A 13321-nucleotide genomic window follows, 5' to 3' on the forward strand; every position below is an offset into this window, starting at 1 on the left:
ATTTATTCACTGATGGAGGGGCTAAGAAGAGAGTAAGAGGGAGAGTAAGGGAGCAAAGTCATAGAAGTCTCGGGAGAATAAAGGACTGGGAGCTGACATACCTTGAGTACCTAACAGATGCCAGGCAATGAGCACATTATATATTTTACTTTAAATCTGATAGCAGTCCTACCAGATAAACATTATCATCCACATTGTACACAGGCTAAATATCTTGTCTAAGAACACCCTGTGGTGAGCTGCAGAGTCATGTATGTGTGACTTCAAAGCCCTTGAACTTTCTGTTTCACCTCACTAACTGAGTTTTCTCTCAATTCATCAATGTGAACTGGAATATTGAGCTGAGGGCCTACATGTTCTACAGTTAGACAGGATGGCAAGGGCATCGAGGTATTCTTCCCTTTTCCTTAAGGACCGAATTGGGACTTATTCAAACTTGAGCTACACCCCACTTCCTCTCCCACCATCGCCCCACTTCCAGCCCATGCAGGTCCACATATTCTAATTCAACTGTTTGTGCCAATAATTACTCATACTTCCTCAACTATAATATTTTTTTCAAAGCTGTGAAAAACAAGCGTCAAATGCATTTCTAACCTGCAGTGTGTCCTTGGGTTCCCAGACATGTTCAGGTTTACTCTGGATGCTGTTAACCCTGCCATGTGCGTGCTTAGTCTCTCAGTCCTGTCCAACTCTTTGTGACCCCACGGACTGTAGCCCGCCAGGCTCCTCTGTTCACAGGGATTCTCCAGGCAAGAATACTGGAATGCATTGCCATGCCCTCCTCCAGGGGATCTTCCCAAACCAGGGATTGAACCCAGGCCCCCGACATTGCAGGCAGATTCTTTACCATCTGAGCCACCAGAGAAACCAAAGAACACTCGAGTGGGTAGCCTATCCCTTCTCCAGGGGAACTTCCTCATCCAGGAATTGAACCAGGATCTCCTGCATTGCAGGTGGATCCTTTAACAGCTGAACTACCAGGGCAGCCCGTTGATAAATACCAACAACCACACCTGGTGCCTGACTGCCATCCTCCTCAATGCCATTGAGTGGGTAACTGGGGGCAAATTCAAGGTTGAGCTCACATTCTTGTTTGCCAAGAGATGCCTTGTCCAGTTGGGATGGACAAAGTTTCCTCAGAACACAAGTGGCTGGGCTGAGACCTCCCCTAGGACGCTTCAGCTCTCCGCTCATGGCGGCACTCCCTGTCCTTTGTCTTCTGGTCTAAAGCCAGGAACCTTGTTTACACCTGGTTCTCTTCTCCTCCTCCTGTCCCATCCTTTCAAAAGGCATTGGTCATTTGAGTCTTCCCTTTGGCGTTCCTTAACTACTGTAAAGACCCAAAGCCGCCTAACATGAGGTGATGACACCTGTCTTCAGGTATGCAAGCCCCTTATCCAGCAGGGCTGCCACCTCAAGCTTCAGGGAGCTTGGCGAAGGGAGTATCCCTACACTGAGCAGCAACATGACCTTGAAACAGCCCCATCACCACACATTTGACATTGGCTGTGTTAGTAGCATTCCTTCTCTTGCCTTCCAATTGTAATCCATTTATGTTACAAACACACAGAGAGGGTTATCATGATCCAGTGAAATATAATGCCTCACATTGAATGTTGATTAAGGGATAATTTGATAAATCAATCTTTTTTGGCTTTAATTGCTCTTCCTGTATGATTCCCATAGGAAAAAGGAATCATGAATAGTCAACCCCTGGTCTTCGTGGGCTTTTCTAATCTCATAACACAGCATTGTACATGGTGCCCTGTCTCCTGCAGAGGGTCATGGTGAACACCCAGCCCTTGGGCTTGGCCCCCTCACTCTGTATGCCATTATCAGAACTCTAGCGGCCAGATTCCGTATGCTGTTTACACTTAAGTTTTCACATCCAGTTTCCTCACCCCTTTAAGTTTTGCCAAGCATACGCTTGTCTTGTCCTTGGGGGAATATTTTAGTGTAATATGTAGAAAGCTACAGTATCAAGAACTGTGTTGGCAACTCTACGTAGCGTTGAGAAAATTTACCCTATTACATCAAATTGTGGTTATTTTACAGGCTGTCAACACCAATGCTTGATTTCTAATGGATGCTTTTCTTCCTTCAAGCTGGGATAAACTCTCCCAAACTCTCATTGGGGCACCATTCCTCACTTTTCTTCCCTTTCTGCTTCTCTCCTGCTGTCACTATTGGGTTTAAACCAGACATGCAGTCTTGTCTGCTCATTTTAGGACACTTCTTAATTCCTTCACACTGTATTTTTCTTTCACAGCCTCCACCTATTATTTCCAAAGGGAGTCACCCTTCACTGAAGCCATGACAAGGTTCTTTGCCGTTGCATTCCAAGGTAAGACTATTGACTGCAGCCTCACTTGGTATCTGTTAACTTTTGCCCTTGGCGTCCAGACAACTCTTTGATTCTCAGGATGCTTGCTGCTGAACTTCCTGTCTATAGTAATGCGCCTGGGGAGTCTCTTGCTCCCCTAGCCTGCTTTTTCCTCCTCCCAGAGCTTCCCTTTCCCTTTCCATGCCGAGCAATTATTCTTATTAATTATTCCAGCTAGCAGTAATTATCAGCAGTACATGCCCCAAGCCACATTAATAACAGAAATCTCTAGGACACTGAGGAGTCAGCTGGGAGGCCCCCTCCGCCTTTTGATTTGCATGGCACTGCAAGTTGTGCTCTCTGCTTCTCCCCACACCCCTCCCATGTGCCCCTGCTTGCTCTTACCCATCCCCAGCTGCTGCATTCTCCAGCCCGGGTAGATGGGTTGATGGTGTGATAAACAAGGGCAGTGTGATCTCAACCTGTGTGGCTATAAGCTCCGTGTAACTCCAGTGGCATGTGAGGCACCTGAACCTTGGCATAACTGATAAGGCATCCTTTAGTAGCATCTAAAGTTGGATCCTGAACACTCTGTAAATCCTTCCGCACTCATTTGCAACAGTTTTTCCTTTGTATGTATTCTTACCCTCTGTTCATTTGTCTTGGCCATCATTCGTTAATAGTTTAAAATCTCAACGGCCAGTCATTAGTGTATTTAAAGGAATGCTCTTGTTTTATCAGAAAACTGTAAAAAATCAATTTGCATAAAAGTTCAGGGACATTAGATGATTAAGGAAGTTCTTTTATGGATACATAGGAAAGTGTATGAATGATGGTCTTTTGAAAGCTGCTGAACTAGCTCAGTTTGCCAAAATATTTCAGAGGAAAAGGCAAATGACAAGGAACAGAGAAGTATAGATAGAATGAGTTTAGAACAGTGCATATGTCTTCCCAAAGTAATTTTGTGTATTACAATGAATGTGTGTGCTTGAGAAGTGAGATGCTGTGTTTTGCTAGCTTAGCTCCTAACAGGGACTTGGAAACCATCTGCCTTTTGGAATCTTCTTTTTTTAGTCCAAAATAACAAAGTTTGAAACACTTGGATATAGTGTCAAGTTTGACTTACTACAATTGCAAACCATCAGCAAGTTTCTAGAGAGGTTGCAAGGCAAGGTGCTAATTTGCAGATGTTATAGCAAAGATCTTATTACTAAACCACTATAGACCACATGTGGCAATGGTAAAAATCAGGTGGAAAAGAAAATTTTCAGCATTGTCAAAACAGTGCTTCTATGAGTTGCTGCCAAGTGAATAACACAAGAGCTAAGCTAGATTTTTTTCTTGTTTTTCTTTCTTTCTTTTTTAAAGACACGGGTGGAACAAGGAGAAGTATGTGAAACAATCTGGAAAAGATAAACTTCTAAGAGTGACTTAATTTCTTTGAAAGACACTTTGAAGAACAAAAGTAATAGGAAGTATGTCTCATTCTGACACCATGCCTACCTGCTTCCAGCATGAAATACCGATACATAACTGTTGAGGCCAGTGGTAAAAATCCAGTCCTTTGCAAATTTATTTAATTTAAATAAGCTTCCCCAACATTGGGGGAATGTGTTCTCTCAGTGTGCTTCATTAGTGTAGCTTACACCACAAAACTGGCTGTATTGAGAAAGATTGCACCATTATCAAATAATTAGGAATGCCTTAGCAGGTGCATACACTTACCTTAGTAATTAAACCCTTGTTAAAACACCAAAATCCAGAGACTTTAAATGGTTACAGCATCCCATAGGAGGTAGCCCAGAAAGTGATTCTATAAGGTAGCGTCATTTGGGAACAGGGATATTGAGCAGAGTCTCTTTTCCTCTTGGGATGCTTACCAAGCACATCTGTGCACATCATGAGATGCAATAAAAATTGCAACGACAGTGCTAAACAAACACCCACTGCACAAGACAGACGCTGGGCATACCCAGCACCACCCTGCTTGAAGCAGATACTGTGTAACTGGGCTTTTTGTTGCCATTGTTCCAAGGATGGTGCATGAGACAAAGAGGAAATAAAATGAGAATCTCCGAAATCCTCAGTCTTTTCTCCTCACTTTAGGGAAAAAGGGGCAACTGAAACAGTTTCTCAGGAAATACCTTCATAAAACTAAACTCTGAAGTTTTTGACAAAATGCAAATGTTGGTTAGCTTTTACTCCCCGTTGGTTTTGAGGAATAGGCCCATGTAAATATGACAAGCAGCCACCAAAAAGCCAACATTCCAAAGCAGTTCCCTAAACTCTTCCTGCCAGCAGTCTTAAAGTGATCCATATAATTACAAATTAGATCCATTGGCTGGGGTCTGGCTGCCTAGGCCAGAGCTTGCCTTCCGTATATAAATATAATTGTGATAAATCTGGACTCAGCAGCCATGGGGCATCCTGAAGATGATATCTAGGGGTTGCCATGACAACTTCCTAGAATTCCTGCTGTCTTTTCAAGGTGGAGTTCCTAGGTAAAGCCTGGAAGGTATCTGAAATAAATCATCAGAAGGTAGGACAGCTGGAATTGGTCCATGGAAGAAATCCAAGTATGTGAGTCCATAAGTCCTGTGGTAAGGAGGTTGTCACTTGAGGACAAATTTCCATCACTTTGTGGAATTTAAGCTGAGTATCTAAAGCGATCGGATTTTTTTATGGATCTTGGTGTTCCTGGGGCTTGAATACTACGGTATTGACACTAAGACCTCTGTCAATCACTGATGTAATCACTCCCTAGGAGCAAAGCATCCTACACTCCTGGGGACACATGTGTCTCAGGAGATCTGTGGACCCAGCCATGTGGCAAAAGGTATTGTCCTTCTGTAAGTGGCAACTAACTCTCATGGGTAAGTGTCTTCATTGCAGTGAACACTTTTGGTTTGGACAGCCCCCTGACAGTATCAGTGGGGTTAGGGTGATCACTCTTGCTCATTCTGGTTCTGAGGCTTATCAAGCTGAGTCCTAGTTACACCATTCATTTGTTCTGAGACGTTGGGGGATAAGAGGGATAATACTCTGAGCCAAATTGGTAATTGTGAGAACTGAACAAAACAACAAATGTAAAACACTAAACATAACGCCTGGCATTTAATAAACAATAAATATCCTCTTCCTTTACTCCTCCCTGCAAAACATAAAACATGATATAAATACAAGACATATTGTATTAACTCAAGAATCTGTGGACCATCAAGCATTTTATTGAGATTCACTTATTTGGCCACATCAGTACTGGCAGTCCAATTTGCACATAACAGTAATATAAGTTTTCATAGAGTGAAAGGAAGTGGTAGTTGTTCTATTAGAAAGATCAGAAAGATCAGCAGGCACATAGATGTCATGTGGTATTGTAAGTGATAAACAGCTGAGAAGATCAGAGTATTTAATCTTCAAGCCATTAATTTAGGAAGGTGGGGGCTATGCCCTTTTACCCAGAAGTGAAGGAAAGTTTGAAATAACAAAAAGAAGACTACAGTTCTTTGAAATAATGACATAACTCTGGACCTGCAGGGGATGTTTATAACATATTATTCAATCAACCAAAAAATTATTTTCACCTGTAAAATAGCACATCTACTAAAGCAAACTTTAAAATTTTAAACTATTCATTGAAGTGTAACACACATGTAGAAAATATACTGTGACTTCTTTCTGGATTTTGTCTTTATCTTTGATTTTCTGTAGTTTGAAAATTCTGTGCCTAGGTGTAGCGTTTTGACATTTATCCTGCTTGATGTTCTCTGAGTTTCCTGGACCTGTGGTTTGGTGTCTGACATTAATTTGGTGGAAATTCTAAGCCATTATTGCTTCAAATATCTCTTCTACTCCATTCTCCCTTCTTCTTCTGATATTCCCATTATGTCTATGTTATACCTTTCATGGTTGTCCCACAGTTCCTGGATATTCTGTCTTAATTTTTTAATCTTTGTTCTCTTTGTTTTTTAGTTTTTTAGGATTCTATTGATATATCTTCTACCTCAGAGATTCTTTCCTTAACTGTATCCAGTCTACTAATAAGCCCTTCAAAGGTATTCTTTATTTCTGTTAGTGTTTATCATTTTTTTATTGTTTCTTAGACTCTCCATCTCTGCTTCCATTTTCCATCTGTTCTTGCTGTTTACTTTATTCACGTGAACCATTAGTATATTAATCATACTTCTAAAAATTTTCATTGAAGTATAACTGATTTACAATGTTGTGTTGTCTTAATTTCTGCTATGTAACAAAGTGACTCTGATAGTTTTCTCGTTCATATTCTTTTCCACTATGATTTATCATAGGAAACTGAATACAGTTCACCGTGCTTTACAGTAGGATTTTGTTGTTTATCCATTCTAACTATGAAAGTAAAAATGTTAGTTGCTCAGTTGTGTCTGATTCTTTGAGACCCGTGGACTGTAGTCCAGCAGGCTCCTCTGTCCATAAAATTCTCCAGGCAAAAATACTGGAGTGGGATCTTCCCAAGCCTGAAATCAAATGCCTGAAATCAAACTCTCGTAACGATAGTTGTTTTAAATTCCCAGTCTCAGATTATCAACATCCCTGCCATATCTGAGTTTGGCTCTGAATTTTGCTCTATCTTCCAACTGTGCTCTTTTGCTTTTTATTAAGTCTTGTAAAAATTTTTTTGATAGCAGACATGATGTAATGACTAACTAGTTTCTCCTTTGGGCAGACCTTGTTAAGAAGAACAGAATGCTCTGATGTATTTCAAAATGGTAACTTTTATTCTCTCCCTGATGGAAGCAAGAAGGGATTTGTCTCTAATAGTCATCATGAGATCCTAGTTGAGCTCCTGGAAGTCAAACTCAAAAAGGTGTGGGGACTCTCTTATGACTGGCACTCCCTGAAGTTTTTGACTCTCATACTTGCCTACATTGAGCTTCCAGCAATTTGTCAGTTAAAGTTCAGGTTTTCCTATCCTGGTACTGGTTCCTGCAGAGGTTCTGCTCACAGTTTTCCTGCTCTGTCTTGTATATTCTGATTCTCTGTATCCACCTGTCTGCCTCTCCAACTTTGGGGTAGCAGTTTTCCCTGTGATCTCCCTTCATTTACAAATAAATGAAACTTGTTAATTTTTGTTTGTTTGGCTTTTCTCTTATTGTTAGGAATAAGCAGTAATTTCCAAACTCCTTATATGCCAGACCAAATTTCCCCATTTATTTCAAAATGACCTTTTATAGCCTTCAGAAATCTGGGATCCAGTTTAATTTCATTCCTAGTATTTGGTTGTCTCTTTAATTTTCTTTAAGCTAGAATAATCACCCTCCCTTTTTTTATTGTTTGGTCCTTAAAACATTGAAACTTTTGGAGTTCAGGACAATTGTGTTGTGAAGTAACCCATATTTTAGAATTATTTACTCATGTACAGACATAGGTTAAGTATATGGTAAGAGTATTTGTTGTTTTTGTTGTTCAGCTGCTAAGTCATGTCCTACTTTTTGTGACCCTATGGACTGCAGCACATCAGGCTCTTCTGTCCTCCACTATCTCCCAGACTTTACACAAATTCATGTTTATTGAGTCAGTGATGCTATCTAGCCATCTCATCCTCTGCCATCCATTTTTTTGTTGCCTTCAATCTTTCCAAGAATTAGAGTTTTTTCCCAATGAGTCGGCTCTTCACATCAAGTGACCAAAGTTTGGAAGTTCAGCTTCAGCATCAGTCCTTCCAATGAATATTCAGAATTGATTTCCTTTAGGATTGACTGGTTTGATCTCCTTGCTGTTCAAGGGACTCTTAAGCACCACAATTCAAAAGCATCAATTCTTTGGACTTGGCCTGCATCATGGTCCAACTCTCACATCTGTACATAACTACTGGGAAAACCATAGCTTTGACTATACGGTTATTTGTTGGCAAGGTAATGTCTCTGCTTTGTAATACGCTGTCTAGATTTGTCATAGCTTTCCTTCCAAGGAGCAAGCGTCTTTTAATTTCATGGCTGCAGTCACCATCTACAGTGATTTTAGAGCCCAGGAAAATAAAATCTATCACTACTTCAACTTTTTCTCCATCTATTTGTCATGAAGTAATGGGACCTAATGCCATGATCTTGGTTTTTTTAATGTTGAGTTTCAAGCCAACTTTTTCATTTTCCTCTTTTACTCTCACAGAGAAGCTCATTAGTTTCTCTTCACTTTCTGCCATTAGAGTAGTATCATCTGCATATCTGAGGTTGTTGATATTTCTTCCAGCAATCTTGATTCCAGCTTATATTTTATCCAGCCCATCATTTCTCATGATGTACTCTGCATATAAGTTAAATAAGCAGGGTGACAATATACAACCTTGTCATACTCCTTTTCCAACTGTGAACCAGTCAGTTGTTCCATGTCCAGTTCTAACGTTGCTTCTTCACTGGCATACAGGTTTCTCAGGAGGCAGGTTAGGTGGTCTAGTACTCCCATCTCTTTAAGAATTTTTCACAGTTTTTTGTGATCCACACAAAGTCTTTAGCATAGTCAGTGAAGCAGAAGTAGATGTTTTTCTGGAATTCCCTTGCTTTCTCCATGATCCAACAAATGTTGGCAATTTGATCTCTGGTTCCTCTGCCGTTTCTAAGCCCAGTTCGTACATCTGGAAGTTCTTGGTTCACGTACTGCCAAATCCATATTATGTAAGCAGTATTATATGTTTCCCATCTTTGCTAAATTTAATACTTGGTGTCCACAAGATCTGTCTATTATAAAAATACATTTTCAGTTATGTAATTAATAGACATTCTTTGGTAATACTTTAAGTCTGTGAATATTCTATTCCCCAACAACCATCTACCCTATGGTTTTCAGGAACCAGAGATCAAATTGTCAACATCCGATGAATCATCGAAAAAGCAAGAGAGTACCAGAAAAACATCTATTTCTGCTTCACTGATTATGCCAAAGCCTTTGACTGTGTGAATCACAATAAACTGTGGAAAATTCTGAAAGAGTTGGGAATACCAGACCACCTGACCTGCCTCTTCAGAAACCTGTATGCAGGTCAGGAAGCAACAGTTAGAACTGGACATGGAACAACAGACTGGTTCCAAATAGGAAAAGGAGTACGTCAAGGCTGTATATTGTCACCCTGTTTCTTTAATTTATATGCAGAGTACATCATGAGAAACGCTGGGCTGGAGGAAGCACAAGCTGGAATCAAGATTGCCAGGAGAAATATCAATAACCTCAAATATGCAGATAACACCACCTTTATGGCAGAAAGTGAAGAAGAGCCTCTTGATGAAAGTGAAAGAAGAGAGTGAAAAAGTTGGCTTAAAGCTCAACATTCAGAAAACTAAGATCATGGCATCTGGTCCTATCACTTCATGGCAGATAGATGGGGAAACAGTGGAAACAGTGGCTGATTTTATTTTTCTGGGCTCCAAAATCACTGCAGATGGTGACTGAAGCCATGAAATTAAAAGATGCTTACTCCTTGGAAGGAAAGCTATGACCAACCTAGATAGCATATTAAAAAGCAGAGACATTAATTGCCAACAAAAGTCCATCTAGTCAAGGCTATGGTTTTTTCAGTGGTCATGTATGGATGTGAGAGTTGGACTATAAAGAAAGCTGAGCACTGAAGAATTGATGCTTTTGAACTGTGGTGTTGGAGAAGACTCTGGAGAGTCCCTTGGACTGCAAGGAGATCCAACCAGTCCATCCTAAAGGAGATCAGTCCTGGGTGTTCAATGGAAGGACTGATGTTGAAGCTGAAACTCCAGTACTTTGGCCACCTGATGTGAAGAGCTGACTCACTGGAAAAGACCCTGATGCTGGGAAAGATTTAGGGCAGGAAGAGAAGGGGACGAGAGGATGAGATGGCTGGATGGCATCACCGGCTCAATGGACATGGGTTTGCGTGGACACAGGGAGTTAGTGATGGACAGGGAGGCCTGGCGTGCTGCGGTTTATGGGGTCGCAAAGAGTCGGACACGACTGAGCGACTGAACTGAATTGAAAATCACTTATTAAAGTTTGTAAAATGATGATTTTCTAATTCTGTCCTTCTTCTACATTTATTGTAAAGAATAACTGCCCCCCTTTTATTGCTTTCCCCTTCTCCCCATATCATCATGGATTCAGGGACTTTTTTGTTTTGTTTATTCATTTTTTTTTTTTTTTTTTTGCTCAAATTGTCTCCAGTTCAGCTACTAAATATCCTTTGAAGCTAGTTCTGTGGCTTCCTGTGTCCTTTTGACATGATCTCATTAATCTTTGAGCACTTGGTTGCTTTCTGGCACAATAAGACATCCCAGGTTCACCTTGTACTTTCTCTGCCCCAGCTTTGGAAACAGCCAAGCCTGGAATATTATTTAGAAACCAAGTTCTGGGACACAGATGATGCCACTTTTGGACACAGGCATCAAACAGTTTATCCTACAATTCTCCAAGCCGAAGTCCTGTGCATGCTACCAAAAGCATGCTTCCCCACCAGTTCCACCCATGTCTCCATTATCACTGCCACCACCCGTTTATCCCCACAGGTCTGGTTTCTGCAAAAACCTCTGTACAAGCCTCCTTGCCTCCAGCCTCTTTATCTTCAAACCCACCCAGAACATGACTTTTACAACATGGTGAAGGGAAAAGTGGGCTTCCCAGGTGGTGCTAGTGGTAAAGAACCTGCCTGCTAATACAGGAGACATAACAGATGTGGGTTCAATCCCTGGGTGGAGCAAGATCCCCTGGAAGAGGGCATGGCAACCCACTTCAGTATTCTTGCCTGGAGAATCCCATGGAAAGGGGAGCCTGGTGGGCTAAAGTTCATAGGGTCGCAAAGAGTCAGATATAACTGAAGCCACTGAGCATGCATGCTCTCTCACACAAAGGAAAAAGTAGGCTTTGGAGTCATACAGGCCAAAACACTGAGCCCAGCTCAACTTCACCACCAACTGAAAAACACTGGGTAAATTAGTAAGCTTTTCTGAGTCTCAGTTTCCTCATTTGAAAAGTAGAGTAAGAGTACTTACCTTACAAGTGAAAATTAGACAAAAGAAATATACCCTAGCCACATCCATGAAAACCATCTCAGCACTCAGCCTCTTCTGCAAAACCTACCCCACCCAGGGCCATTGAAAGGAGAAACTCCTCCAGTAGATTACAGCTGAGTGAGCTAGGAGGGGTTGCATGATGAGAAAAGGAGAGAAAGAGAGAGAAAATCGAAGTTAGTATTAGTCAGTGAAGCTAAAATGAAATAAAAATTGGTGCCATCTAATCAGAGATTAGTGCATAGAAGAAGTTGCACAAGGGGGAGAAGACTGGAGAAGCATCATGTCTTGCCTCTCTGCCTGTGGTTGGTCACCAGCCCACCCCTTCTTCTGGAGGACTTGCACTCTTCAATCACCTCCCTCCAGTACATTCAGTCTTTTCCTCTATATTAGCTCTAACTTAAAATCATAAAATCACATTTACCATTTCTGCTTCTTTGAAAAACATCTTTCCTGAATTCAGTGATTCTTCCCAGTAGAGCATTCAGAAAGTGTAGTCCATGGTCCCTAGCTACACTTTCTATAACTCAATGAAACTTCTGTTAAGCTTACCACTTAATTCTATATTGTTCCAACTGATTCGCATTTCTGTTTTATTTTACTGGACCACTACTTTTTGTTTTCCTCTTACCTCTCTGACAGCCCTCAATCTACCTCACAATTTATTCTTTCTCTGTTTGACCCACCTATGTCAGTATGTCCCCAGGGATGTACCCTCCAGGAACCTGGGTCTACTCTTCTCACCCTACCCCTGGATGACCTTCTTCACACCATGGCCTCAGGTTACCACCTTTAGATCCATTACTCCCACATCTTCATCTCTGATCCACAACTCTGCTGAATTCTTGACCCCTATGTCCAGCCTGCCTCCAAACTATCTCCACTTGGAGCTCCTTAAATAAGTCACGTGTCCAAATTGAACTCACCATCTTTTGTCATATTTTCTAATCACTATCATTAACTCAGTCAGTCATACCAGAAGGCCAGGAATCACCCTAATTCCTGCTTATATCCACTGCTGACATCTTGAAGATCCTCCTATCCTGGTCTCTCTCAAATATTCTCCCTCTGGACTTCGTCACCCCTGCCTTCTCAGGCTCCCATCACAGACTATCTGGCATACTGGTCTCTCAGCCCCCAGTTGGCACCTCTATTCTTTATTTGCTTTTGAAAGGGAGGAGGGTCTCTAGAAAACAGATTTGATCATGTCACTACTCTGCTGAAAATTCTTCCGTTTCCACCATTGAGTAAATCTTAAAATTCTTAGCCAAGACTTTGCCAGACCCTGATTATCTCATCATTATCTCCTTATAACTGCACAATTTTTTTCAGTGTTGTGCCTTCCCCTGGGCTATTCCTTTTCATAGAATTCCCTCCTTGTTCCCATCCCTGTTTGTCTGCTGCTGCTGCTGCTGCTAAGTTGCTTCAGTTGTGTCCGACTCGGTGATCCCATAGACGGCAGCCCACCAGGCTCCCCCATCCCTGGAATTCTCCAGGCAAGAATACTGGAATGGGTTGCTATTTCCTTCTCCAGTGCATGAAAGTGAAAATTGAAAGTGAAGTCGCTCAGTCGTGTCCGACTCTTAGCGACCCCATGGACTGCAGCCTACCAGGCTCCTCTGTCCATGGGATTTTCCAGGCAAGAGTACTGGAGTGGGGTGCCATTGCCTTCTCCACCTCGTTTGTCTAAAAACTCCTAATAGTGATCTTTTAAAATCACAAGTCAGATCATATCACAGAGACACGTCACTTTTTCAGATCTGCTGGTAGACTTCTGTGGTCAAGTTCAAACCTGTTATCCAGTTTAGGTCTTCCAGGATCCAGCCTAGCCTTCCTCTATAACCTCATTTCCTTCCCTTGCTACTCCCACCACTGTGGTCTCCTTCCTAGTCTTTGACCACAAGCAGCTTTATTCACCTGATATTTGGACTAGCTGTTCCAAATTCCCAGATTCCTCCTGCCAATCTTTACAAGGTCAGTTTCTTATTATCATTCA

The 13321-nt window shown here is 41.6% G+C and overlaps 1 protein-coding gene across 2 annotated transcripts in view; it reads left to right on the forward strand.

Moving 5' to 3' along the window:
• ZNF521 (zinc finger protein 521) overlaps nt 1–13321 on the forward strand; it is an 865909-nt gene that overhangs the window by 449556 nt on the left and 403032 nt on the right. For both annotated transcript variants that reach the window (XM_081562746.1, XM_081562747.1), the window contains one exon: nt 2273–2347. In XM_081562746.1, coding sequence (XP_081418872.1) covers nt 2317–2347 — 31 coding nt within the window. In that variant the 5' untranslated portion in view covers nt 2273–2316. The remainder of the gene's footprint in view (nt 1–2272; nt 2348–13321) is intronic.

Source organism: Giraffa tippelskirchi, chromosome 14 (genome assembly GCF_054371585.1).
Source record: "Giraffa tippelskirchi isolate mGirTip1 chromosome 14, T2T-mGirTip1v1.2.pri, whole genome shotgun sequence".
NCBI lineage: Eukaryota > Metazoa > Chordata > Mammalia > Artiodactyla > Giraffidae > Giraffa > Giraffa tippelskirchi.